Source organism: Eulemur rufifrons, chromosome 3 (assembly GCF_041146395.1).
Source record: "Eulemur rufifrons isolate Redbay chromosome 3, OSU_ERuf_1, whole genome shotgun sequence".
In the NCBI taxonomy this organism is placed as follows: domain Eukaryota; kingdom Metazoa; phylum Chordata; class Mammalia; order Primates; family Lemuridae; genus Eulemur; species Eulemur rufifrons.
In genome coordinates, this window is record NC_090985.1 from 23,267,576 (window position 1) to 23,290,611 (window position 23,036).

The 23,036-nt window shown below is 47.9% G+C and overlaps 1 protein-coding gene across 2 annotated transcripts in view; it reads right to left on the reverse strand.

Annotated features, from left to right (window-relative positions):
* Positions 1–23,036, reverse strand: part of OCA2 (OCA2 melanosomal transmembrane protein) — a 200,529-nt gene that overhangs the window by 150,946 nt on the left and 26,547 nt on the right. For both annotated transcript variants that reach the window (XM_069465829.1, XM_069465830.1), the window contains 6 exons: positions 18,810–18,998; positions 15,646–15,703; positions 13,754–13,826; positions 7,469–7,629; positions 5,492–5,574; positions 3,705–3,858 (listed from right to left, as the gene is read on the reverse strand). In XM_069465829.1, coding sequence (XP_069321930.1) covers positions 3,705–3,858; positions 5,492–5,574; positions 7,469–7,629; positions 13,754–13,826; positions 15,646–15,703; positions 18,810–18,998 — 718 coding nt within the window. The remainder of the gene's footprint in view (positions 1–3,704; positions 3,859–5,491; positions 5,575–7,468; positions 7,630–13,753; positions 13,827–15,645; positions 15,704–18,809; positions 18,999–23,036) is intronic.

The window sequence follows — 23,036 nt, forward strand, 5'->3', positions numbered from 1 at the left end:
AAGAAGAAATAAAATTGTCCTCATTCCAAAGGATCTGACTGTCTACATAGAAAATCTCAAGGGTTCTATTAAAAAGAAAACTCCAAGAACTAATAAGTAAGTTCAATAAAATAACAAGATACAAGATTGACATACAAAAAAAATTGCAGTTATAATTACTGACAATGGAGAAGTGGAAACCAAAATAAAAACTCAATACCATTTATAATTGCTCCAAACAAAAGGAAATACTCAGGTATAAATTTAACAAAAGATGTACAGGATCAATGCAATGAAAATTATAAGAGAAATCAAAGAAGATCAAAATAAATGGCACAACATATCATGTTCACAGATTAGAAGGTCATTCTAAAATGTATATGGAAAGAGAAAAGCCACAAAATAACCAAAACAATTTTGGGAAAAAAAATAAGTGGGAAGAATCATTCTTCTCAGTGTCGAGGCTTACAATATACCTGCAGTAATCAAGACAGCATGCCACTGGTGGAGGAAAAAAACACATAATCAATGAAACAGAATAGGAACCCAGAAATATATCCCACAAATATGCCCAATTAATGTTTAACAAAGAAGCAAAAGCAATTCAATCTAGGAGGGATAGCCTTTTTAGTAAACAGTGCTGGAGCAATTGGATATCCATAAGTTTAAAAATGAACTTCTACTTAAAACTCACACAAATACAAAAACTAACTCAAAATGGATCCTGGACTTAAGTGTAAAAACTAAAACTAAAAATATTTCAGAGAAAAAAAAATCTTTGGGATCTAGGACTAAACTATAAGTTCTTAGACTTGACACAAAAAGCATGATTTATACAAGGAAAAATTTATAAACTAGACTGAGGGAAAATATTTGCAAACCACATATCCAGCATAGCCTTTATATCTAAAATATATAAAGAACATTCAAAACTCAACATTAAAAAAACAAATAATTAGAAAATAAGCAAACGGCATATACAGACATCTCACTGAAGAAGAGAAACAGATGGCAAATAAACACATGAAAAGATGTCCAACATTATCATCACTAGAGAAATCTAACTCATTGAAACCACAATGAGTTATTACTACACACCAACAGAATGACCCCTGTCATAGGCAGGTACACACGGTAGCTATGACAGAGGGGCCCTGGATACGCAGAGCGAGCAGTGCAGGAAAACCTGCCCGCAGATTTCCAGGAAATGGATGGGCTGCGTGGGGAAGATGCGTGGGAGATGTCTGGCTGCCACACTTCGTGCAGCAGGATCTTCCCTCCAAGGCCTTAGGTCAGCCACTGCCCACCCCTAGACCTCGTAGTACACCCTTCTGTGTGTAGCTTCCATCTGCGTAATTCCCGCCTCTCTGCTTTTTGTTTCTGCAAGTGTAGAAGCCATGTTGAATTAGCCTCTTTACAAGACTTTGAAAATCTCAACATGGTTGTTGGGAGAGAGGGAAAGGTTTTATGTGAATAGCTATTAATAATGACCATGAATTGATTGATACATCTTTACAAATTATGTAATTTTCCAAGGCTGTACAATTACACAAAAAAGATAAACCTCAGAATAACAGAGAAACCTTTTAAAAAATAAATTGGCATTGGGCTGTATCTTTTTTAATTAATAATGACTAATTAAGGCACATTGAATTTATTAAATCTAGAAGTTCAAAATAATACTCAGAAAACAGGAAAAGAGAAACTAAATCAACTCAGGGTCATGACTGAAAGTTGCTAAGGCAACAACTCATTATTATGAAAATTGATAATTAAAGAAAAATAACTTATCTTGTGTTTCTGGCATGAACTGTTGCACGTTAACAAAACTGGGTGGAAGAAAGTCCTTCAATACAGAATGACTAATTTATGGATGCAGATAGAATGAGAGAAAGTTTATTGTAAATGCTAATGAAATAACGGAATCAGGCAATGGTCCCTGGTGGATACTAAAAACATCAGGAGAAGAGGTGACAGAGGAGCCAGGCAGTCCCCACCTAAACTCCCTGAGCATCTCAGTATTCCTGAAAGACATCCAGACACATGCTCTTCCTCACTGTAATTCAGACTCCCTGACACCTATGAAGTACGAGGGCCCCAAAACTGAACCCGAATGCTTCAGATCTAAATTGTAGTCTGTAGTAAATAGAGGAGATAGAATAATAAATTAATGCCCTAAGGAACCCCTGAACCTGATCTGGGGTGTAGAATATTCTACAGAACAAAAGAATAGGATTTTTCAACTAGATAATGGTACGTAAAAGCCTTAACCTGACCCGAGGACGTCACTTTTAGAAGGCCCGCTCCAAGATTGGTCTTTGCTGGCTCTGGGCACTCAGCTTTTGGAATATTCCTTATGCTGCCCACTGATAAGGTTGTTCTGTGGGCCTGGGTAGTGCACTCTGCTGTACCAGACGCCTGGACTGTATGAAAATGTGATTTATGATGAACGCCTGCTTTCCTTCTGGGAACCTGAGATTGTGGTGGGCTGAGAGTGCCTATCTGATCAGCCCCAACAAAAACTCTGAGTCCTAAGCAGGCTGCCCTGGGCAGAAACCCTGTGCACGTGTTGCTGTCTTTGCTACTGGAGGGAGGGCTGTGTTCTGTGTGGCCCCTCTCAGAAGCCTGTTCCTGGATTTTTCCAGACTCAGCAGATTTCCACTGCTGGTCACAGTAATAAACCACAGCACAGGGCACAGCTGCCTCTGAGTCTGTGCATCCTCGTAGCAAATCACACAGTGGTCATGGGAACCCCAAAACAGCAATAGTGACTAAAAAGAAAATAAATAAGGGATGGAGGGAGCAAAGCTGTTCTAGAATAAGAGACATTAAGAGATATAACAACTGAACCCATGAGTGGACCTTGTTAGACAATTCAGGGGCTTGACTTACTGGAGCCAACATTCCTCCTCCAGCAGACTAGGCAACCACAGGCAAAGTTCTGGAACTTTCCTGGCCACTCCTCCTGCTGGCCATCTCCTGGGCAACTACAGGGAACTTCTTATACCTACCCTAAGCTCACTAAGAAGCACCTCTTCAGAGCCACATCATCCACTCACCCTCCAGGCTCAGCTTACTGAGCCACCATTCCTAGCAACATGTTGCGGTGAAGTTTGGTTTCACAAACTTCAGATCAACAATGGACCTGCTCAGCCCAGGAAGTGTTTGCACATTGCTTCACGCTATTGAAGGTATCGCCACGTTTATAATTTCCCAGAAACATTAAAATGACGGGACTTAAGATCATTTGTGGAAATGCCCATTAGCCAAGTTGATAAACATAACAGACAATAATTCTTCCCCCACACAGAGCCCAAGGGCTTCCACATCATCCCCTGCACACGCACGGTCCTGCAAAGCAGGTGTACCCATTACACAGATGAAGACCCTGAGTCTCAAAGGGGTTCAAAGCTGGTCCTCTCAAGGACACCCCTCAAGGTCATGCCTTGAGTGAACGGTAGAGAGAGGGTAGAAAGCCACGTACATATTCTGTTTCCTTGGGTACACTTTCACTCTCCTCCAGAACTCTTTGTGTTCATGTCAGTTATCCAATTCAGCAAATATTCCTGTACCATTTTCTACCTAGAGTGAGAGACATGCTAATTTTTAGGAATGATGACACTAAACCAATTTATTTAAGTCGTCAGGACTGGGCCCACCCAGAGTGTCTAAAATATCCTGACTGTAGGCACAGACAGATCAAGGGGAGCAGGCATGAGAGTCACCTCAAATATAATCAGTGCATAGACGCCCGCCAGGATGGCCGCAGCGATGGTCACTTGTGCTTCTACACTTGCAGGCAGGTACTGATGAGCCATCAGGAGAGGAACAGCCTGGGTCTGCTGGAGGGAGGCCCGAATGCTGATGGACACAGCCTCTCTGCAGGAGGAAGCAAAGACCTCAGGGTTGGCAAGGCAAACAAATCCTGGATCAGCAACTGGGGTCCCTCGCTGCGAGTCGGCCATGACCATAATCAGAGCCCTACGCCTATCTCATAGACGGAAGCACATTGAGCACCAGTCAGCGAGAGACACAGGACGCAGCCTCTCTGTGGCCAGGCCCAGCCAGTAGACGCCGCCCCCCTGCAGGAGTCACTCCAGCAGCTAAGGAGGAGCAGGGGCCTACACGGTTGACATGAGCCATTTAACTGCCACTCTTTTTTTTTATTTATTTCAGCATATTATCAGGGTACAAATGTTTAGGTTACATACGTTGCCCTTCCCCCCCCTCCCCGAGTCAGAGCTTCAAGCATGTCCATCCCCCACACAGTGTGTCCCGCACCCATTAGGTGTGAATATACCCATCCCCTCCTCCCCCCTCCCATCTGCCCAACACCCAATGAATGTTATTACTATATGTGCACTTAAGTGTTGATCGGTTAAAACCAATTTGATGCTGGGTATACAAGTAGTGTTTGTTTTTCCATTCTTAAGATACTTCACTTAGTAGAATGGGCTCCACCTCTATCCAGGGAAATACAAGAAGTGCTAGATCACCATTGTTTTTTGTGGCTGAGTAGAACTCCATGGTATACATATACCACATTTTATTAATCCACTCATGTATTGATGGGCACTTGGGTTGTTTCCACATCTTTGCAATTGTGAATTGTGCTGCTATATTTTAACTGCCTCTCTTCCTCCTCGCCCACCCACCTGCTTTGCCTGCTAACAAACCGCAAAGCTAACTCCCGAAACTGCACTCCCTGACAGAAAGGAAACGCATCACAAACAAGAAGCCCGCGAATAACCCAGAGTTTGTGGCACACTGAAACTGAAGCCTTTTTTTTTAAGTTTAGTCAGCAATTTTTATGGGCTGTGTTCCCCTCACCAAAAAAAAAAAAAATCCATAATGTTCAAGACCTAACCCCCAGTCCCTCAGAATGTGACTGTATTTAGAGGAAGGTCTTCAAAGAGGTAATAAAGGTTAAATGAGGTCATTAGGGTGACTTCGACTCCAACAGGACTAGTGTCCTTGTAAGAAGAGATCAGGACCCGGCCGCACACAGAGAGACCATCTGTAAGCCGAGGAGAGAGGCTCAGGAGAACCAACCCTGTCAACACCTCAGTCTTGGGCTTCCAGCTTCTAGAATTGTGAGAAAATAAATGTCTGAGGTTTTAGCCACGGGTCTGTGCTGCCAGAGCTGACTAATGCAGTAACCAAGAGTATAGATTGAACATGAAGTGGCATTAAAAAAAAAAAAAAGAATCCTTAAATTTCCTAGAATTCCCCAATGTACAGCTTCATATTAATGAAATTAGAACACAGACTAAAAAATGCCATTTGCTTCAAAGTGGATCCTGCCATCAACCCTCTTCTGTCCTGACAGGCACGGCTCTGACATCCTCCCACAGCCTCTGAGCTCAGTCTATGCAGCACGAGCACCTTAAACAAGCCACATAACTGACCTGTCGCTAGCTGTGCTGAAACCCCGTGTGCTATAGGTCAGACGTCTTTAGGGGAGTATGTCCCAGAGATTCAGCCCCAAGACCCTATTCGCCTGAAAACCTACCTGCTCGGTACCTCAAAGGTCCTGCTCACCACCGAGCGCTCATTTCTTCTTGGATTTAAAAATATTGTCCAATTGTGAGTGACCTGTAAAAGCAGAAGTGTGAAATCATGGTAAGGCTTTTCACCCGAGACATCATCTGGGAACTGGCACTGTTCAGTTTAGGTATCGGTTTAGAATAAGAAAAGGAGAAAGAGAGGAGCAGCAGCGTGTTTTTATTCGGCTTAGTCCAGGTTGTCTGGAACAGGAAATTTCCACAGCTCAGGGGGCTATGTTCAAGAACAAGCATTGAAGAGAAGAAAATACAGAATTAGTATACCAAAGTATGAAAGGTATAGAAGTAAATACTGATTTATTACGAGAGACTTGGAGAAGTCCTCTGAGCCCCCTGAGTCATGAGAACACTTCCTGCTCATAAGCTGGAGGTGACAGACCCCCCCCCCCCCAGAAAACCATTTACTTCCGGGTTCACAGGAGCCCCTGCAAGGCAGGGCCCCAAGATGAAGCTTCATTTGCTACAGACAAAGCTGCCCTGTACTTTCCTGTCCTTGTCCCAAATACGTGGAGAACCACCAGCCGAGAGGGGCCGGCCAGAGCAGAGTGGAGGGGCTGACAGAGCTGATAGCAGCCTGTGGGGGGACAGGGAACTTTCCATGGGAGGACCCCAGCCTCCCCCACAAATCACAAAGGACACGGCAAACAGGAACTCTGAAATTGGTCAAAGTAGAGAAGTACATGAATGGAGAAAACAGCAGTTCCCTTAAAACACTTTGGTGTTTGGAAAGAACATGTCTGAAAAAAAAAATCCTTTAGTAAAGATCTCTTGTGTTCTTTGCATTTCAAGAGCTAGGCTTGCATGTGGGCGGGTCGGGTATATCAACATGTCACAAAGGGCCTTCCCCGGAGAGCAGGGAAGCTCAATATAGCTCATTTAATCTGGGCTGTAAATATGCACATGCTGAGAAAGCAGCTAGACAGCAGCTGCGCAAGGTCCCGCCCGCCCCATGCAAGGCTCTGGGACACAGGGCAGAGAGAGGTGCCCTCACCTTGCTCATCACCAAGGAACCCCTTGCATACACAGGAGCCAAGTTTACGTCCTAAGACCATGGCCAGGGCCACCAGATTAGAACACTGGTGTTGCATCTGCGAATGCCCAGGAAACTGCATCCTCATTGATAATGAGACCTTTGCCTGTGAGCCATGCTCTACAAGGGAGGAAAATGTGAGTGACGCGTTAATTCATCAGATGCTCCATTTTACATGGCAGAGCCTTATGCACAAGCAGGGTTTTCTTCTACTGGTTATAACAGAGAAAAAGTGCATGAACTAGGGATATGACTTCCATGTGGAAGTCACCATGATAATCCAGGAGAGTCACCAAGGCCAGTACTTGGAGGATGGGTCAGGCTGTATGAAGTGGAGCTGTGCCTTTGGTGTCAAGGCTCTGGGCCATCTTGATAGCCACCCCTGCTGGCCCTCCTTGCTGTGTGCGGGCTGCCTTTGCAGGATGTGAACTGGAGGCCTTGGCTCTGAGACAAGGCTGAGCACAGGGACTGTCAACATAGATGCAGAAGCTGGGGGAATCTATGCTCAGTCTCAGCAAGTGTCCACCAGCACAAGGTGACTGTGGTGTTGCAGTGTCTTCTGTACCATGAGGTAAGGCCTAGAGTTCATTATACTTTAACAACAAAAGGAAAAACCTGCTTTCAAATATACAATCTTTCCCTGAATGGCCTAGTAAAATGATTCTGAATAAAGAACTCGCAAGCCTGATTTTACTGAAATGGCAAGAGTTTTATAAATGACTCAGAGAAAAGAGGAAAGGAGGGTTTCAAAGACAAAGCAAAAGAGCCAATGGCTTGACTAATAATGGTGTCCTTGCCTTATGGCTCCCCATCAAACCTATTCAAGAGGAAACTCAATTTATAATGAGATGAAATGAGATTTTACAATTCCTTTCAAATAAATTATGAGTGTAACCTGCTGTGGCCGCCGCCGCCTGGAGCCCGGAACGTCTGCCTGGGTCACCTCCACTACCACGTGCTCTTCTCTCCCAGGATGACTCGGCCCGCCAGCCACCAGGGCCCCCGCCAGGTCCACCTGCAGCAGCGTGGAGTCTGCGTGGCTGCTGAGGTTCACAGCTGGGGGTGGGTCAAAGTGAACCACAAAGCAAGGAGACACCTGATGTCCCAGCCACCCTCCAGATGCACCCCCTCCTCAGACAGTGCACTAAGAAACGACATCTGGGCATTTCCTCCAACTGCCCGATACACTTGGCCATTCTTATCCCTTCAGCCCCACACGCCGTACACATGCCATTGGTTTTGCATTGTTCACTCATGTTTGGCATCCTCTGGCTTAAGATCTAAGTGGTCTCTCCAGTCCTACCAACTACCACCTCTGCTTCCGCTTTTCACAGCCCTCGTAAAATGCATTCCCAAGTTCTGGGCCCACAGTGAGCAGGAGGCAGGAATGAACCTAAGGTATCCAGTCCCTGTTTGTAAAGTGAGAAATCACAAAAAGAATTGACAATAAGAATTCTGAAATTAGCTAAATCAGTAACGTCCACTGCAGTCAGGGAACAGAAATTCCTGCAACGCACATTAAAAGGCTCTTGATCAGGGAAGAGCTATCAGGAAGAGAGGCTCCTCCCGCCTCAAAATGCCACCTCCTCCCATCAGGTACTTACCCCCCAGCAGCCCTTCCCCTTTGCTCCCACATCCCACCTTTGTGGGCTGTGCTCTGACTTACCCTCTCTGCTGGGGGCCACTCCTTCAGGGCCTCCCACCTCAACTGCAAGACCCTGGGGGCCACGGGCGTCTAACACTGATGTGGCTAGCCCCGTCATTTTCATCCAGAAGAGAAAACTGTTGTGAGTGGAATAGTAAATTTCACAATTGTTTGTGCTTGATACCGGATCTCAAGTCTTTTGGCAGCAGCTCACTGGTTTTAGGATGATTCTGTAACTAATTCCTTTATTCTTCCTTAAATCCCTAAAAGAAGCAAGTGGCTTATGGCACAGACTTGGGGGAGGCAGAGTATCTGCGGGGGTTAATGGATGGGTACGCCTTTGTCGTTGTTTCATTTTTTCCTCTGGCAGAAAGTCCAACAACATCTGCGTAAAGAAGGTGTTTAATCAGCCCATTGTCTCTAGGAGAGCCCAGAGCAGGCAGTCGCCCCCAGCACAAGGCTAGATAGCAGCTCTGCACACCTGTGCTGCTATTCGGGTCCCCAAAAGGACAAATGGAAAATGGAAGTCACACGTGAGGCAGATTGTACGAAGAAAAAAGCCCCAAGGAGACACTGCTGCTTCTGCCTTGCCTGAAATTATTCCTGTGCTGGTCCCCACCCAGGACAGACTCAGGACATGGGGTGGTGAGAAGTGTTTTAGCACAGAATGCATTAAGACATCTTGCTAACACCAGGAGGTGGGACAGCGCCATCTGGAGGCACCCATCAGAAGGGCAGCGGGGAGGTGACCAGGGAACAAAATACTGTGCAGTTAACCATCCAAATGGAGTGCACACCAAGTCCAAGGGACCGCACACACTGCCACCCCACCTTTTCTCTCACCCTTCCAGATGCCCACGGCATGCTTAGGGTTCAAAGTCCACCCCGATGTTCTGGTGTCAGCAGTGACTTTCAGACGCCAGCAAACAGGAGCCTTGGAGTCGCACCACCCCTGCAGCCAGCTTTGCTCCTTGCCTCCCAGCCACACTGCCCAGCCCCGCCTCCCTCTGGACTGGTCCCTTGGCCTCCAGCACTCCCCACACCTGGACAAGCCCTGCTACCCCTCTTTGGAGATGTCACTGGTGCTCTGCTCTCCTCAAGCCTTTCCTTGTGCCCTGCATGTGGACTCGAGTGGACCCTCTTGCTCCTTCCCGAATTCTCCTGTGGACTGTGCGTACTCTGCTACCAAAGGGTTCGTTCATACCGTACTGCAGTTTGTTTCAGATTTTTCTCCCCAACTAGTCTAGCTCCTCAAGGGAAGGAACTACATCTTATTCATTTTTCTACTTCTCTGGAGACTACTGTAGTTCTCACTATTAGGCAAGTAGCCTTCGCCAGACCCCTAGGGAGACAAAGGAATGGCATGCAAAGGATCTTGCATTCCTTTCCCTGCCCCCCACAGGGACAAGGTTTTTATCCCTCCCTCTCTCCTGATAAGGATGAAGCCGGACCTGAAGGATGAATGTGACTGGGGCAGGGGTCCTAGGAGCTGGTTGTTTGAAAAAGAATTTATTACAAGCAGCTATTCTGGCCCGTTTACTACTCCCAGAAAAACCCTCTATAAAACCCACCACTCTCCCCTTCCTGGGGTGGACGCTTTTTTCAGCCCCCACCCATCTGCACCCAGATACCCAAAATAAACAGCATTTTGCTACAGATGAGGCTTCGTGTGTATCTCTCTCAGCTCCGGACCTAACACTCACCACATTAGATGTCTCTAATAAATATGTGTTTAACTAACAGATATTTGTTTCCGGCATCATCCTTGTAGTCCTCCAAACCTAGACCAGAGTCCTGGGCAGGCAAAAAAGATGTGGAGGAGAGAGCCATCGCCTCCTTTCCCCGGCTGCATCAACCACGGTCTTCCTGCCTTTCCCATTACCCAAATCTAGGCCATCATTCAAGACCTAACTCCCCTGAAGCAGGTCGTAAGACTCTCATGTGGAAGGTGCCTCGTCCACTGAGGAAAGGCACATCCTTTTCTGAAGGTGGAGGGAGGCCAAGGGCATCTAATCACTCAGGCCAGCTACGTCCCCGATGACTGCCCTGAGCTCACACCCTTTGGGTCTGTTACATTTTCCATAATGCACCATCAAAACCTAGTATAAAAACACTCAGCCTCAACTACTTCTTTGGGTCTTCATTTTCTTATGAAGTCTCCCATGTCAGATAAAATGCATTTTAAATAAACGTGTATGTTTTTCTCTTATTCATCTGTCTTCTGTGAGTCTAATTTACAGGGCTTCAGTTGGAGAACCCAGCAGAGTAGGGGGAAAAGATTTAGTTCCTTTCTCAACACTTTGCATAATGTTATCTCTGTATTCTCCGAGAGCCCAGGCTAGGGTGCTCAGTGGGATGGAAAATGGACCATAAAGAGAGTGAGGGAGGGGAGAGAGAGAGAGAGAGAGAGAGAGGAAGGAGACGTTAAACAAGACAAGGAAGGAAGAGAGTGAAGGAGGAAGAGAAAGGAAAGAAGGAGAGAGGAAGGGAGGGTGCGCCTAATTACCTGCATGTAAGGTTTGCTGGCCTCTGTTCATCTGCCCAGTGACCTAGGAGCCTTTGACAGGCCTTGAGCATAACAAGCACAGACAATTCAGGGACAAAGAAATTTAGGTGTCTGCAATTACAGGTTTCTAAAATAAACCCCTCAGTTACTCAGCTGACACAGCCTGCCTGTTGCAAGAAGACGCGACAGTTCACAGGAGAAAGGCAGCTTTGTTACTCCCCAGCTAAAGGACAGCGGTGCTTTCTCCAAAAGCCCTTCCAGTCACAACAGACAGCCCTGATGTCCCTCCTCCAGGCCCCAGCCAGAGGCCAGGGAGGGAGGGTGCAGAGCTCTTTGCTCAGGGCTGCTGCTGATGGCCTTTCGAAACCAGCCCTGAATCCATCTTGCCCCAGGCCTGCACTTCACACCGTTTCTCTGAGAATCCCCTTCAAAGGCCCAGCACCCCCTTAGATCCCAGCAGCACTGGGTCCACTGAGGGTCCACCGCAGTACCTGAGCTGCCTCCCACCTCCTCCCCAGACAGGAGCCTGGCCTGCAGCTTTCACAAACCTCACGGCAGATTCTTAGCCCAGGACCTTGGGGGAGGGCCTGTGAGCTTCCAGAAATCCATGGGAACACTGCATTTTTTTAAGAAGCTTGGAGGAAACTCGAGTCAGCCCTCACAGAGGCTGCTGATCCACAGAGCTGGAGGGACCACTCCACACATCCCTGACTCCTCCCCTGGCTCCTCCATCTCTCCACCCAAACTCGCTGGCCACTCGGAGCAGGGCAGCAAGCTCCCCTGCCATCCCTGCTGCCAGGAAAGATTTACAAAATGCTTGAGAATAAAATCACACTCTGGGTCCTCTGGGGGAGAACAGAGGGCTTTTATGTGCTAAGGACGTAATCTCAGTGTCCTAACCTGCTACACTCACCTGGTATTTCTCCTGACGGTAACGGGGCTGGTGTCCACCCAGGCAGGCAGAGCACTGAATGTCGCAGTCACCAGCCTCGCCCAGTATTCCCCCTCCCTGTCCGAGTCTCACTGAAGACTCTTCTAGACAGGATCCAGCCCCTCCCTTCAGGCCTGTGGGTTGGCCCGGGCAGCAGGTCACAGTCACCTGCGCAAGGGGAGGGCAGCACCTTCCTCCCTGGGGGCCCTCATGAAGCTCTGAGAAGGCCCGGGGGGGGGGGGGCCAGGGGAGCAGGGGGACGTCTGAGCTTTCTTCTACCCGTGGAGGTGACAGAGGTAAAGACACAGAATGAGAAGCAAAGTTTGTCAAAATCACACAGCTCTTCAGTTCTCTCACAGGGACCTACTTCGTTGACTCAAGCTCAGACAGTGTTAAGTGGGTGAAGAAAATACAAAGACTTGCATGAGCACTCAGTTCATGTCACAGCCGCCCTGTCCTGAGGGCAGTATGACCAGCACCTCTGTCCACTGGGGCAGAGCAAGGCGCGTGGACCCTGACCAGGGCGCCTCCCAGGCACACGCAAGGCCCTGGTGCACCAACCCTTTCCAGAAGGTGCCTGCGTGGGGAGGGTGTCCCGGGGAAGGGGTGGGAGGCTTCCAGAAGGGCTCAGGAAAATAAGACTACGCAATGGATTACAGGTGGCTGCAAGGAAAATGACCCAATTTCCTAAAATGTCAGCTCACCAAGATTACCAACGGAAGATACTAAAGAAAAAAATCTTGCCATTTAGCTCTCTAAGTGAATTAATTCCTTTTCAAAAGATAGTCATCTGAAATATGTGGCCTGGCCAGAGCTGCCTCCCCCCACTTGCCTCTCCCAGGACCCTCCACTGCCACCTGCCACCCTGGCCACTGCCAGGCGCTTCAGGGGCTTCCATGCTCAGACGTTGTAATCCTGACAGAGGCTGTGGACTCCCAGGGTCAGCTGGGATACATGGAGAGCCAGGAGGGCACCACTCCCAACCTCGCAACCGGAAAAGGCTGAATAAACATGCCAGTGACTTACTCCTTTCCAGAACGAGGATGCAGGGCAAACAGCTCACCTGAAACCCAGAGTGAGACAGGTGAGGTGACTGCAGAGAGAAATAGCTTCCCTGGAACAGGTGCCACCGCCATGCTCTAGAAGTGAGTAAGTTTCAACCAGAAAACTTAAAACTTGCTCAAGCTCAAGTGTGGGCTTGCACGAGAGTGGGAAGCCCCTGGGAGTCACAAGCAGGGGTGTTCCCACCTTCCTGCACGCTCTTCCTCCAGGACTCCCAGCAGGTGCTCCCAGGGAAGACAGGAAGGCTGAAGAAAGGGTCCCCCACAGTGCCACCTGGGGAAGAGTCACTGCCACCCTGTGCCCATTCCCACTGCCTCCATCTCCCCTAAGGAGCAAAGGCCTCGATTTGCGTGGGAAGGGCATCAAATCTGGTGGCCAGAGGGCGCAGCTGGAAACCCCACAGCTGAGGGAAGTCAAGAGGCAAGAGCAGCTCTCACCCCACCAGGGGTGGGCACAGAGCCAGGTCCCGCAGACATAGCAATTCCACGTGGCTGGTGCACCCGAGGTTGTCGTGGCAACTGCAAACCTCAACACAACCAACTTCTTGCTAGATTTACATGAACACCCCAACCAGTGCCTGCAGACATCAAAAACCACTGACCTCGGCATCTACCGTCCTATAGGATGTGTCTGGCTTTTAACAAAAACTTCCAAGGCAAACAAAAAGGTAAGAAAAGCACTGCCTGGAGAGACAGAGCATTCCTCTGACCAGGTGACCCAGCCAGGGCAGGGCCAGTGAACTTGAAGGCAAGTCTGTAGGAACCACCCAAGCTGGGAACGGGGGTGGGAAGGAGCAGAGTATCCCAGAGACACAGGAAAGCCAGGCGGTAACTGGAGCGTGCCACTGCTGTCACCGCTCCCAGGGGGTGACAACTGCCCATCACTGACTCCCAGGGGCTCCCACCCTCTGTCCTGGAGAAACAGAATAGAGCGGTCAGGAATGGGGAGGGCCCACGCTGAGACCTTCAGCGACAGCTGCAATAGTTCCTGAGTGCCCCCTTGCTTTCTGAATCTCATTCCTGCGTATTTTGGATACAGTAGCTTTCCAGTGGTGACACAGCCAACAGCTGCCAGAACTTTCCTTGATCCGGATACAGGCTGAATAAAATCTGTGAAAACCAGAAACAGTTCATGATAGATTTTTTGGTACGAAAGCAACAGGATTTAAATAATTTTGATAACAGTTGAAAATAGGAATACAATGTGGTGCTGGTTTATGTATCCAAAACTCACCAGCTTACTGTGAACAGCTTTTTCTTGGATATTAAAACATTCTGATTCATTTTACTATGTTCAGCCACGGTGGGCCTTGATTATTGATATCTGCCAATTTTAAGGATTAAATTGTCGAAGGTGGATAAACGTGGTTTTCCCATATTAAAGAATAAAGGAATACAACCCTGTGATGGTTGTAGCAGGTGTTTGTGGAATTTGCAAAGTACCTTATACACCATCAAGAAGTAAATTAAAGTGATGATAAAATGACAGATTATAGACATTCATGTCAAATTCCTCAAACTCTATTTTGGATGTGTCTACAAATCCCAGAAGTAGGCTGAAGACTAGAAACAGAGCTCAAGTCGGCTCTTGGGGACCAGGCGACACCTGGCCCACCCTGACGCCGTCCTTTGAAGTCCCAGTGCACCCACCAGGCCTTGCTGAGCAGTGGGGCTTCAGAACCACACAGTCGTGTGAGTAGGAAGTGGACAGGTGAATTGGTAGCCAAGGTCTTACACACCGTATCCACCCACCACGTCCAGGAACATCACTCTCACCCCGCCTTGCTCACATCCCATACCCTGCCACGGCAGCAGCGCCCCCCACCCACTGTGGTCTCCCAACAACACACCATGTTATGCCGACACTAAAAAGTGGCACTCACCCAAATAACTCCCCAAGCACAGACACGACCCCATCGTGTTGTGCCACCCTGTACCCACTCCCACCGTCACAGACCACAAATGACCCACAGGTCTTACACACAGACACCAGCCAGGCACAGGGACCACACACCCACTTATTGGGCAAATGTATTTTGGGTGCCTACCATGTGACTCGGGCTACAACAAGTCACAAAGCACACAAACACTGGCAGCGAGACATGTGACCTGTCACCCCAGAGGGCATACTCAGGTCCTCCTGCAGCCCTGGCTGCCTGGCCCCCCTGCCAGGTTCCAGCCACCCACAGCTTTTCCTTGGCCGGCAGGGTCCAATTTGCCCCGCACCTGCCAGTGTCCTCCCAGTGAAGAGCAGACACCATTCCATCACCTGGGGTCACCAGGAGGGCCCCACCTCCCCCTCATCCCCATGAGTGTACCTGATGTTGATTTGGCTCCAGGATGAGTCTTACCATGAATCTTAACATGTTTGAAAGGACAGGAATGTAGGAGTAAGTAAAATCAGAGGCACCTCCATGGTGCAGCAAACCACAGAGCTTCACTCCTCCCACACAGGGTAGCCCAGCTGGGTGGAGGCCCAGGACACCATCTCAAAGGGGCACTGAGACAGTCCCAGGGCCACCCATAATTGCTGGATATTCCCAACACCAGGGAAGAGTGTTACCGTACGTGGTTGAAAAGGGAATTTGGCAAGCCACTTGAGGGGGAGGAGAGACCCAGGGCAAGCTAACCTGCCTCCCACAGAGCAACAGCAGGTTGCCCAGGCTTCTCCTGCGCAACTGGGAGCACAGCCGAAGAGCACTCCTAAGGCCAGGCCTCCCTCGACCCCCCTCAACCCGCCACCCCATGCACCTCGGCATCTCCTCCAAAGAAAGGTCAGGGAATGAGGCAAAGGTGGCCAAACAGTGGGCCCCACAGCTCAGTCACCCTGCTATTCAGCCAAAGGCACTGGGGGGCTGTGCCTGCCCACCAAGGCCCCCAGGGCTTACACTGACCCAACAGCATTGCTGGGGGCAGCCCCGGTACTCACGGAGCACAGCACCACAAAGACAAACAGGCCCGTGACTTTCAGCCACCGCACACAGCGCCTGCAAAAGAAAAGGTCAGTCCTAAGTCACAAGGGCGGGCAATCGTGTTTGCATGTGTCCAGGCTTGCCCGCCTCAGACACCTCTCTGAAGCCTTGTAGAAACTCCATCCCAAAGCACACATTTTGAATTTTCCATAACATGATATGAAAGAGGACACTGCTGACCAGTGAACATACTGCCCCAGCCAAAGGAGCTTGGTGGAGGTTCCAGAGAGGAACAAAGTTAACCACAAACATCTGCACGCAGCTTCTTGCTGAGGAAGCTAGAGTTCAAGATTTGGGGCACTCCCTAGCCTTTTAAAACCTCCAGTTTTCTAGGGAAAAAAATGAATTCAATGTCTTATCTTGGCTCTCCAATTCATATTTATCAGTTGTTTTTCCCTAAGTTTTCTAGAAAGTTGGAATACAGATTTGATCATCAAATATAAAAACACAAATAATTTAAGAAGAAAATTGCAGTGCTGTGTGACTGGTTGTACTAGCAGAGTCTCTCGAGAATTCCTTATAAGATCACTTAATAGACAATCATGCCATGCACTCAGCCCCCGCTGAGGACTTCTGAAGGCATTTTGGCCCAGTCACCACTGTCCACTTCTTAAACGTGGCCCCCAGGCCCTACATGAACCTGGGCTTGGCCCACCCCCCAGCCCTTCCAGTTGCACTAGCATCCTTGCCGCTTACAGACTGGACCACCAGGCCTTTGCCCCACCAGGGTGCTCCCTGGCTGCAGTCCTTCCCATCATGCCCATCTCTGCTCACTTAGCAGCCAGATCCCATCTCCTAATGACACAGTCACCAGCCACTCCCGGGGTGTGATCTTCCCCCTGCCTTCTCCGAGAGGGCAGGCACTGGGGTGTTTTTGCTCTGTCCTCACACATAGAAGGGTGCTGGTACTTGGCTTGTGTTTGATGCATGTTTGTAGAATGAAGCAAGAAACTCTGTGTTGGGACATCTATTTAATACTCTCTTCACTTAGTAAAGTTCCCTCCACCTTTGAAAACCTTCTTTCTGATCTTTTGAAAATGGCAAAGTCTTGTTTTGCAATCTCTTATATTTAATGAATTTGACAAATAATCATTTCATGCTTCCAAATTATGATTTAACAGCTCCTTCTTAAATAGGAATCAAAATGACATTTTTTTAAAGCATGAAGCATTAATTGAGCTATTCTAAATACAAATGTCTTTCTACATAACTGGCACCTGCAGCAGAGCTGACAATCCAAAATACAAGATTCTTTCACAAGTTTATTCACTGATCATGCATGGTACTTTCTGGACATGTTATAAGGAATGGAACTACTAAAGTCCTTTAGTTCAGTGGCAAACTCAAGGCAAATATTCCAGGAATCATAGAAGATAAAACCACTGAATGTAAAGTCTCAATGTACTTGATTCTATTTTTCCATGTTGTGGGACAGTTGAGGACACAGCATCTTCTGGGGAAGGGCATTAACAGTGTCAAGGTCTATCACCTGATGACCCATGGCACCAGGTCCCCATTCACATAATTTCATAGCAGATTCATCAGCCAAATATTTGTTGCACCTACGAAGGTGCTGAGACCAGTCATTGTGAAGAAGCTGCAGATGGTTGGGAGTCAGAATGGGAGGAGACAGCTCCATGGTCAAGCAGCAGTGGGGCATCTGGGGTCAAATCCCTGACCCTTGGCTCACAAGCTGTGCCCCTGGGCACAACACTTACCCTCCTTGAGGTACTCTCCATCCACCTCCCAGGACTGTTAGCAGGGTCACCAGGGTACCTGGGCAATGGTCCCAGCACACAGCAGGGCTTTGGAGGTGGGCCTCTCTGGGGTAGGTAGGTAGGTACGACTGCGATACGCAGACCGGTACACTGCCAATCAGCCCGTCAAGTATTTCAGAAACGATTGGTCCCTAAACATAGTGATACGGTAACACCAATATTTGATAGTTCCATAGTGTTTTTTCACACATCTACAGCTTCTGCACGTATCACCTCAGTGCAGTGTATGCCCCCGGAAAGCCACGGACCAAGGGGAACATCGGGCAACAGAGGGTTGCACGTCACGCCGGGCTCTACCACCGTCACCGTCGCCCAGCTACTTCAGGGCAGGTCCTGGCTTCCAGCCCTTGTTCTGTTCCTGGAGATGCTGCTTTTGAGCACATTGCTCTCAAAGGACTCCTTCCTCCAAATAAATGTATGCAAGAAAGGAAGCCCAGCCAATAAATCTGGTAAAATGAGAGCGCTCCTGCCCAGCCCAGCAACAAGCACCAGCGTGGAGCTCCAACCCTCCCAGGGATGCGTGGCGGCTCTCCCATGCGCATGCGTAGCCTCAGGCTTCTGGTTCCCACAACGGGAAAATACTGCCTCCCTCCGGCTGCGCAATGCACTGGCCCCAATTCATCAATAATCACAAAGATAGCATCAAAGTGGTCTCCTGAATCCAGTAGATTCTATTTGCAAACCTAATGGCCATGAAGACCCACCAACCACACAAGCACGAAGGAGAGGAATACAGGATGGGAGCCGTTGATGTTTGTAATCGGTTTCCGATTTGCAAGGCTACCTTAAATGTCTTCCTAGGCCTGGGGCAAAGATAGATAATCTTGAAGTGTTAGGTAGTTAGCTAGGATCTCCAGCTTTTCTAGGGACAAGAGTGCCCTGCTTTGGTGCTGCCTCTAGCAGTTGCCCCACCTGGGAAGAAGGATAAGGGCAGGCACTCTGTCTTGGTGATTGCCCCACCCTTAATCCTATCCCTAGCAACTGCTACACCTGGGGAAGGAAGGAAGGCGGTACCAATCTGGGAATTCCCCAGCCTAGGCATAATAGGATTTGGAAAGTGATCTAGAGTAACCTAAGGCTTATCATTACATCATTAGTTTAAATCTACATTATTGTTCACCCCTTCACCTACCCCCAGGTAGGGGTTTCAGAGAAGGAGCTTGGGTACACAGATACAACCTTGAGAATACCTGGTAATCATTTGATAACATCCTACACCTCCTGAAAGCCCTTGCCTGGACCAGGCCAATAAAAGGAAACAACTCGAGAATTCACAGAGAGTCAGTTAGTCAGCCTGTCAAGCCACAGCCCCTGGCCGGTGCAGGCCCTCCAAGTCCACCTACCTCAGCTTTGAAAGATGCAAGCGGACGTGAGTGCTGTCCACAAGTTCCCCCTTCTCTGAGGAGGCCAATGTCCCTGAACCAGCCACCTCTCTGCTCAACAGGTATCTCTGCTCCCACTCAGCTGAGCTGTTTTCCCAAGATTCTTCCACAGCGATGAACTCTGGATGGTATCCAGGTATGCACCGTGACCTGGAAAGCAAGAGCTTTGTGGTTATCTTTCCTGAAATAATCGCATCTCCAAAACAAGATTTCCTCTCATTCCCCATAAGTGAAATGTCGTAAAATCAATCCTGGTCTTCAAAAGAATGACAGTGTAGTCTCGCTCTCTCACACTGGCGACATCACAGAATACTTGGCTCAAAGGAAATCTCCTGGGGTCACTCAAGTCTTCAAAGTGAATTGTGGGCCTTCAATAAACATCAGCCCTTTCTGAGTTTGGGACTTTCAGTGAAGCTGTTTCTGGCTGGTTCCCACTCATTTCCGTATTTGCTTTCTCTCTTTTTTTCAAACAAAATAATTAAGCATCTACTTGGAAAGGTGTGAATAAAGTTAACCACAAGCTAAAAAAATATATAGTTCTTAGAAAATACAACCCAAAATTCCTGTTGCCTGAGTTTTGTCATTTATACCTCTTATAAGAGGTTGTCCATGTGACTTCTTCTCTAAGCTCTGGGGAAACAGCACGTCCTGTACTCAGTCACTCACAAGTTCCTGAGGCAGAAGACTTCATCTTTTCTTCTCCACATTCACAAAGTGTGCGGGTTACCTTTGAGCAACGAATTTTCATTTTGCCACCTGTCTTCTGTTCTTGGCTTGTGATGCTGATTGTGAATCTCACGCACAGGGGCAGACACACACACTGTGAGTTTTTTGGCTGCCTACACTCATTGTTTTTTCTCCGCAGCCATAAAGAACAAATGGACATTTTTTTCTTCTATTTTGCTTGATGATTTTTGAGTACTTTTGACAGATTCCTAATTCTCCTGTAACACAAGACACTTCGGCATCGTTGAGGTTTGGTACTGGTGGGTAATTTATCAGTCTCTTTTCTGATTTGTTCAGGTTTTTCTTTTATATTGTTCACCGGCAGTGCTGGCAGAGCCACATCCTCCACCTTCATGTGCCAGGCCTCTGCGTCTTGCTCCTCCAGGGACCTGAGTACCTGCTGTCCGATCTCCTCCCACGTGGCGGGCTCAGCAGACAGCGGTACAGCTGGAACACAGTTGGGTGCACTGGGTGCAGGGCCCTCAGCACCCTACGACTCTGATGAGCAGAGTTCCTGGAAGCTCTTCCCACGCCTACGGGACTTACAACAGGACAGAGATCTATTTGCTTTCTCTTTGAGTGTGCTAGAGTGGACAATGCCTAGATCTGTTATACATTTCCTGAAGCAGACTAAGTGGTGTAAGCTTTCCTCCTCTGTATAGGTATCTTTCTGTAACAGGGCTGCAGGGATGAATAGGGAACATCAGTACCTCACTTAAATAGGCCCAAAAATGGGCCTATATCTGGAAGGATGAATCCAGGGGAATAACAAATTTATCAGAATTACATGTGGACATGTCCATTTACTTTTGGCTGAATTATTGGGCTTCTGAGCAATTCCCTCAGTATAGATGCACTTAACTCTAGCAAGGTTGTACCAAAAGCTAGAATTTTTATGTATTGCATGGAATACTCATGGGATCACAATATTGACATTAACAACAGCTGTGATCTGTTACTTGCTAGAAACAAATGATGTCAGCTGGGCACAGTAGCGCACACTTGTAATCCCAGCACTTTGGGAGGCTGAGGTGGGAGGATAACTTGAGTCCAGGTGTTTGAGACCAGCCTGGGAAACATAGGTAGACCCTATCTCTACAAAAAAAAATTTTTTTAATTAGCTGGACATGGTAGTGTGCACCTGTAATTCCAGTGACTCAGGAGGCTGAGGTGGGAGGATCACTTGAGCCCAAGAGTTGGAGGCTGCAGTGGGCTATGATAGGGCCACTGTACTCCAGCCTGGGAAAGAGAGCAAGACCCCATCTCTAAAAAAGGGAAGGAAGAATGAAGGAAAGAAAGAAAAACAAATGATGCCACTCAAACCCCAACTAGCACAACGGGGCATTGGGATTCTCCTGAACACTTATCACTGCTTTAGAACTGGTTCACAAGAAAAAAATATAAGAAGCCCAGAGATGTAGAAACAGGCTGTGTAAAACCAATATGTAACAAAATGACTTTGAAAGTAGTCATATTTTCTATCAATTTTGTGACTGAAAATGCTCAGGTATGTGAGCATCACCTTCCTCCTAAACGCTAGAAAAACCCACAAACATAGCAAAATTGGAACTAAGGAAACTGTTTTCTTATAAGTAGAAAGACGAGCAGTGCTGTGCAACAGAATTTTCTGTGGCGATGGACATGTCCTCTGCCCCTGTCCAGTATGGTAGCCACCTGTGCTACTGATCACTTGAAATCTGACTAGTGTGACTGAAGCACTGAATTTTTAATTTTCATTCATTTAAATTTGAATAACATGTGAAGAATGGCTACCAGTTGGTCAGTGCAGAGGCAGAACATGCTCTGACCTCTGTACCACACATTCCTGCCCTCAACACCCTGGAAAGTGTACTTTCTCTTCTGAAATTACGTAAATCAATGGATGTTCTCCAATAAGCCATTTGATCAAATTAAAACTGCAACAGAATTAAGTTGATAAAAGTAAAGCATCAAGAAGACCCTCCTACCACCAATACCTTAGTTAGCTTCATGCAAAAAAAAAAAAAAAAAAAAAGCATTTTGTAATCAAAGCTTCTGTGAAGTGGTTTTGTGACAGGAGGCTCAGCTCGGCCTCCCAGGGCACGTCTCTGTGCTCCACATGCCCAGGACAAATGCTTCCACGTTACTGGTTTTCCAATGAATTGCAAGTTCTAAAATGTCTCAGGCCTTAACAGTTTACCAAGTAATTAAAGAGAAAGCATTAAGGAAGTAGATGTGCCAAGTGTTTGTCTTCACAGCTATTGATTAGGAGATGTGGAGGAGAATTAAGTCATCCCCCACTAGAGAAGCTTTAAGCAGCTGGGTCAGTGGAAATGCCTCAGCTTGCACCCCTCACCCATCCAGGCTCTGAGGAGCTGGGGGCAAGGGGCATGCTGGGTACAGGGACATAGGATAGAGAGGACACAGGCTGGCAGACATCACCATGGATAACACAAGGGCAAGTTTAGAAGGAAGGGCGTGAATGTGGTGTTTGAGAGCACAGGAGAAGCAACATCACTCTTGGGGGAGGTGGAGAGGTACTAAGGTTTCTCAAAGGAAATGACATTGGAGTGCCCTGGAGAGCTGGAGAGGGAAGGAGGTTTCTCTAGTCAAAGAGCTTGGTGGGAACATTCACAGAGACACAACTTGTCATCAGGAATCATCTGGAGGGAGCCAGACAGATCATCCCTGTACTAAGAGGTGATAAATCCAGATTCTCACATTCCATCCAAATCCTGAGAACCTGAGTGTTGGAGGGTGAGGCCAGGAGTCCACCTGGCATGCAAGTGCCCCTAAAGTGCGAGGCCCCACCCCTTGCCCTGGCTGCAGACAGCACTGGGAAGAGAGCGGGCAACTCAGAGGCTCACAGGCAAGTGAAGGAGACACAACAGTCACCTGTTGATGCAAGTGCACAGGGTCATTGGCCAGGAAAGGGAGGCTCTGTGATGATGTCCCCATGTTGTAATTGACCTTGTAAGATGGCCCCTTCCCTAAGTTATTTTTTGTTCTCTCCCCAATACCTCAATCTTTCAGACCAATAATGCCTAACAAGAACAGCTTAAGCCATGGGGCTTCCTGGCAACTCACCATCCATCACCAAAGCTGACTCTTGAATCAGACCACCTGGAGACCCCACGACTTCAAGCCCCATGCAACCCAACCTGCATTCTACAACCCACTATAACAGTCTTTGCCTTATTTGGTTGGGGAGACTGATTTGAGAACTATCTCCCATCTCCTAGCTGACATTAATTTGCAATAAAACCCTTTATTCCCTGGCAATATTGTTGTCTCAGTAATTGGCCTTTTGTGTGGTGAGCAACTGGACCTAGGCCAAATACCTTTTGGGTTTGGTAACAATGTGTGTGATGTTTGGGGAGCCAGGAGACACCAAGCAGATGGCTCTGGCTTGTGGAAGTTTGCAGAAGAAGAGATGAGGCTGAGGGCCTGGGCTATGGCCTTTCATCCTGGGCAGAAGCATCT